The sequence below is a fragment of the Periplaneta americana genome, chromosome 5 (genome assembly GCF_040183065.1).
Source record: "Periplaneta americana isolate PAMFEO1 chromosome 5, P.americana_PAMFEO1_priV1, whole genome shotgun sequence".
Taxonomy (NCBI): domain Eukaryota; kingdom Metazoa; phylum Arthropoda; class Insecta; order Blattodea; family Blattidae; genus Periplaneta; species Periplaneta americana.
This window is the reverse complement of record NC_091121.1, coordinates 103,842,451-103,848,450: the sequence shown is the minus strand read 5'-3', so window position 1 is coordinate 103,848,450 and position 6,000 is coordinate 103,842,451. Positions and strand designations below refer to the sequence as shown.

The following is a 6,000-nucleotide window of genomic DNA, read 5'->3' as shown; positions in this document are numbered from 1 at the left end:
CAAAACATAACAATAGATAACAATGCCGCCAAATCAATAAGAAGACAATTGCTCAATATCTTGTTGGGTTGTCGGCACTGCTATATACTTTGTTATTTGTTTTTGTTGCATTTATTTAAGGTATTTATTCACATTACTTAATCCGGCGTTCTTGTTGGGACATTCTATATTTCACATGTGTGCATTTGAACTCTCTATAAGCTTTATGTTTCAATAAAATGAGAACATTTATGTATAAAGAGAATAGCGTATGTGAATCTTAATAAACTTGATTAGATAATATATGCTTTAATATGAATGTATTCAATTAAGTTTGTCAAGTTCCATTCTACGTACAAAAGCTTTTTACAACCAAAGACGTTTTATAATATAAGTTTACAACGGCATATTGTATTTAATATCTTCTTTGGTTCAGGTCGCACCGAAGTTTGATCTGAACGAACCCAAGTGGGAGTGTCGATGACGTCATAGATCACGTGGTTTTAACCGGAATCTGGCTCAAGCGGTGTACATATTGGCGTGGGTAACGGCCGCTGAATGGTGTTTGTGACCGTGTATTGTCTTAGAAATCAGTGTGAGTTTACCTGAAACCTACAAAATGGCAACGAAAACTACTAAGAAAACAACTGTAACTTCATCTTCAACGACAAGTTCATCGGTTCGTGACACTCCACAGCCGAGCACCTCTTCACCACAAGGGAGACCAGGAAGCCCGCTTAGCCCTACCCGGTACAGCCGGCTTCAAGAAAAGGCTGATCTTCAAAATTTGAATGATCGTTTAGCGTGTTACATTGACCGGGTGAGGCATTTGGAAGCAGAAAATAATAGACTTACTCGTGAAGTACAAACAACACAAGAAACTGTTACTCGTGAAGTGACAAGTATAAAATCTATGTATGAGAATGAATTGGCCGATGCCCGGAAGTTACTTGATGAAACTGCAAGGGAGAGAGCAAAATTGGAGATTGACACCAAACGACTGTGGGAGGAAAACGATGACTTGAAGTTCAGGTGAGTTTACACATACATTTAACATAGGAAGTAAACAAATTAATGTGATTAGATATGAAGTAAACAAATTAGGCGGCTAATGTATCCTAATTAATTGAAAGATTGGTTGGTTAATTGTATGTTAAAATCTTAACGAACCATTATTTCTTAGAACTGTTCTGTGTGCCCTTCTTGAAAACATTTGTGCAAAAGTAGGTCATTGATATTGTGGACTGGCCTTTCTCTTGATTGCTTAACTTTACAATGCTTTACTTAGTTTGAAGTAGGCCTAGCCTATAGCCTACCTAAATTTATAATAACGTTCGAGAAATAAAATGTAATTTGTAATTACTTTTTAATATTAATCAAATAGGCCTACTACAGTACACGTGGGTAGTTTATTTAGGCCTGTAATGTTAACAGTGGTTGAGGTTAGTCTTCGTAAGCATAGTCATTGAATATGCATTACGAAAAATGTGTTAGAAAGTTGAAAACAATCAGGCCTAACAAAAAAAGCAATGTTTTTTTTTTCTCTGTACCCCCAGATTGGGACAAGTTGTGAATTTTGTCATACCGTAAAATTTTATGTCTGTACTTACCTACCATAAACTCTTGTAATTCTGTTCGACAGATTTTCATGTTTTTTTTTTCCTACCTGTCAGTAGATATTTTTTTCTGTACTATAAAGGGAGACTAACCGCTGTGATTTAGCTACTTTTAAATATTTATATTCATACCAACTCCCGTTGAATGTTAAGTACATATTGTAAATTCTCATTATAGGCTACGTTAATTGGACATACTTCCATGTTTTATTCTTGCCTGTGAGTGAGCAGATATAATATGTGCTTGTTATTTTTTTCTGGCAGTTAGGTACTATGAAAGAAACCGAACCGATGTGCTTTTACTTTCTTTCAATTACACTGTTATGTTCATACAGACTTCCGTGAAATTTTATGTAGGCTACTTGTAAATTCTCATTATGCTTAGATTATACAAATTTCATGCTTTGTCTTTGTGTGATGTATGAAACATCGTGTTATCATGACGAATCTCGATAGTGCTCTTACAGGAAAGTTTAATGTAATGGTGTAGGGGTAATTATTTATTTAAGTGATACCGTACTTGCCTCTTGTTTATGGAAATAATTGAACATGTGGTGAACGACAATAAAATATAACGAGGTATGTGAACGATCAGTGAAAGTAAAAGGAAACAGTTTTGTTTTTAATTGCGGCAAATATTATACACCACTAAAAGCAAGTTGAGAAAGTGTGGTTGGAACGTTTGAAGGCGAACATAACCTAAACTGACTTAACCTAACCTAACTTCTGGAGAGTGAATGGTTGACTAAAGCATAGCTGAATGGAAATCACACAGGAAGTAGTAGAGAAATAGTGGATACAAGCGGTAACGCTAAAGTAAATAATTACGGGTATGGGTACTGTAATTGTTTAGTTTTCGTTGTAGGCTAATGAAGTGTAATGAGAATAAGAGATTTAAATAGCTACCATTACAGTTACTTCTTAATAATTATGTGCAGAATTCAAATTGTTATTGGCGGGAGGTAATACAAAGTTTCTATTTTGGGTAAATGGGAAAATTGTAATTGTTTAGTTTTCGTTGTAGGCTAATGAAGTGTAATGAGAGTAAGAGATTTAAATAGCTACCATTACATTTAATTCTTAATAATTATGTGCAAAGTTCAAATTGTTATTGGCGGGAGGTAATAGGCCTACAAAGTTTCTATTTTGGGTAAATAAATTTTAAGTTAGGGAGATGTTACACGGAGCCGAGAATTTTGTTGCTTTATCAAGAAAATTGCACGCACTTTACGATTATTCTTCTCAGTAAAGTCATAAACCATATCGTCAGATAATTATGTAATTATGATATGAATTAACAATAATTTATTAACATCACCACCAGACACAAAAGTCTGCCGATTTATTGTTGATATGTAGTTTAACCACTCTAACCTTATTACAGATCATAATTAGAGATAGTCATGAGCAGGCAACCCCTAATAACGCCTTAAGGGGATATTTTGAGCGGATTTCTGTTAGAGTGCGACAATTCTCATCAAATAAGTCTGCTTACATCTATCTTCAACCTAAGGGCAGTACACACCTAGGCCAATCAACAACAACAGTTATTAACGAATCGAACCGAATCCTCCTGGTTGGTAGACCAAGAGGTTGGTCTAATTAAAGATGCATAGGTACTCATTAATATATGTTTTTGGTCTCGGATCTTCTTCGATAGCTATAACAATTTTCCAGAATTGTTTATTCATCGCATTAGCATTAGCAGTGTCAAATTTGAGAGAGAAAGTTGGTGTATATTACATTGTTTCTTGGTAAATGCATTTTAATTCATATTTTTTTGCACAATGTGAGACGTTTTATGCAAAGTGTGCTGCATGGATGTATAGATCTAAAATAATTGTGTTGTATAGGCCTACCGATTTGTGGACTCACATTATGAATGTGAGAGGGGAGGGGATACACCTTTATGGATAAAGAAATTCCTTCATTTACTCTTCTAATTACTTATTCGTTTTCGAAACTTTAAAATTTACATTTCTTTTCCATGATAACTCAAGTTTTTTTAGTTGAAACTGTGTGCGTGTTTTTTTTTATCTCTAGGTAATCTTAGCATTTGTTATTTATATTTGTTAAAATAATATGGAAGTAAGAATCATTTAAAAAGTCGAATTGTAAAAAATATCAGTAAAATATATAATGATTGCACAATTTTCTTACAAAAGTTGGGAAATTAATTACTGTTACCGGTAATTGAAGACAGGTTTTTGGACATATTAAAAATGTAGAATAGAGCAGAAAGAATGTATTGGCAAGCTTGCCAAATTTCATTTCATCAGGACTAGGGTTACCATGAGAAAAAAATCTATAGGAGGACATGGAATCAAAAATAAGAGGAAATTGCTGAAAAAAAGGAGGACTTTTTAAAAATTAGTATGAACAAAATTAGAGATAAAAACATTGGCTCACCTTAGTTAGTTTTCTCACTATAGTTACTGGATCACTATTACATCTGTACCCTACTTATCGGTGGAGCCCACTTTGTGCACAAAAGCCTGAAGAGACTTCTATCTTGTAACAAATAACTATGGACTGCTCACAGGACATTTCATGGAAATTAGGCTATATTTCACCATGATGATACCTCTGTCTCCGTTAGCATGCGATTTCGTTCTTTTTTCCATTGAGCAGATATTAGGGAAAATACTCTTTCAGCACTTCCATTGTGACTTGGGATAGAGAAATAGAATTGACATATTTTTAAGAGTTCTGAGAAAGTTTGAGTGCTCGCAGAACTATTGGAATTGAAGAATTTGCACCATTGTTTATCTAAACTTAAATCTCTGTCCAAATTAACTTGATTGGCATATATTTGTACATTGCAGAATAAAATTGATAAAATAGCTTAGAATCATGAATAGTGACATTTTGAAGTGTAAGAATTCAATGCATGTCAATAGGTCATTGTATTTTATGTTTTTTATGTGCTCCAGCTTCAACTATTCAAAGCAGTTAAGTTCTTTCATCGGTTTTCACCATTTGTTTAAATATTCTATGCATAATATCACACATTATTCAATATTCATGTTAATTCTAGTTGAAGTGCGAAATGGCGGACATTTCAAATTTAAAAAAAAATTCCTGCCGGACAGGATAAAATTATTAAAAAAGAGGACATGCCCTCCTTTTGCCGGACGGATGGTAACCCTAATCAGGACTGACAGATACTGAGATTTGAATATTTTAAATATTTATACAAATGGAAAGGTGCATATTCCATCTTAAGCAATAAAATGTATGATCTAAGTTGTATTGGATCTCGTCATATTTTCCATACTTTGTTCCACATAATATGCAAGTGAACAATTTATTAAACTCTGTTTCAAATTGTATTTTGCTTGGAAGATAATACGAAATGAATGCATTCCAAATTTTAAATTGCTCCTAAGTTAAGAATTCATTTATACAGTATAGCCTATATATTCGTTAATCACTTAGCTTCTTCAAACACATTTGATTTTATCGTTTCGGCTGTTGAAATTGACATTTGAAACACAACTTCATAAGGGTGAATGACGCCATTAGTAGAAAAAAATAACCTTACGCAAGGAAATTACTGACTTTATGCAAGAAAAAATATTTCGTATGTACGTAATTGGTTTGTTATGATCATAATATTTAAACTTCGATATGAGTACCATACTGTACATTCGCATATTTTACATTTTTCTTTACATTTTGCACCGTTGTGAAAAGAATGGGTGCGCTTGTTCGAGCTTGCGCAGCATTACACATGCTTTCATTCGCGCCGAAAATATCCATTACGTCATGCTACATTGCGTCATACTTGGAATATAACGTCATCGCTGCTTAGGCCGCAATGTCAACAACACTTAATGTAGCACCGCTCTAACCAATGAAAGCACAGCGTTATTACTCATCACGTCGCTTCGGCGACGATGATTGTTTAATGAAATTAAAAGAAAAAGCCAGTTTAGAAATAGCCTACATGTAATTACGAGATAAATTAGTTTGATTTAAAACTGCTGAGGATTTGTATGTATTTTTTTTTATCTGAACTGCTGATGTTCAGGGGTCAAGTTATTCAGTAAACTGTTGCCCGCACCCTCTAGTTGGCGTCCTTGGCCAAGTTACGAATGTGAATGTTTATTTTTTATTCCTAGGCTATCAACAGAATTGACATCATCCTCTTTTGCATAGTTTTGAATCACAGACCATTCTTACAGTTTGTCGGGTAACCTACTTTCTACTCTACACGTTGAACGTAAGCTAGGAAGTTGTTCCATAAACAGTTCAACCTAATGCGTTACTGTGTGTGGCAGATGTTCATTTTCTAAAAGCTGTTTTATGCTTTTGCCACTGGTATCATGAAACATTAAATTAAACTTAAACTTGTCACGAGTTTTGTCTGTGTAAAATATATATATATATATATATATATATA

The 6,000-nt window shown here is 33.9% G+C and overlaps 1 protein-coding gene across 1 annotated transcript in view; it reads left to right on the top strand.

Moving 5' to 3' along the window:
• Window positions 1-274: 274 nt before the first annotated feature.
• Window positions 275-6,000, top strand: part of LOC138700053 (lamin Dm0-like) — a 40,873-nt gene continuing 35,147 nt past the window's right edge. The window contains exon 1 of the mRNA XM_069826357.1: window positions 275-1,011. Coding sequence (XP_069682458.1) covers window positions 599-1,011 — 413 coding nt within the window. The 5' untranslated portion in view covers window positions 275-598. The remainder of the gene's footprint in view (window positions 1,012-6,000) is intronic.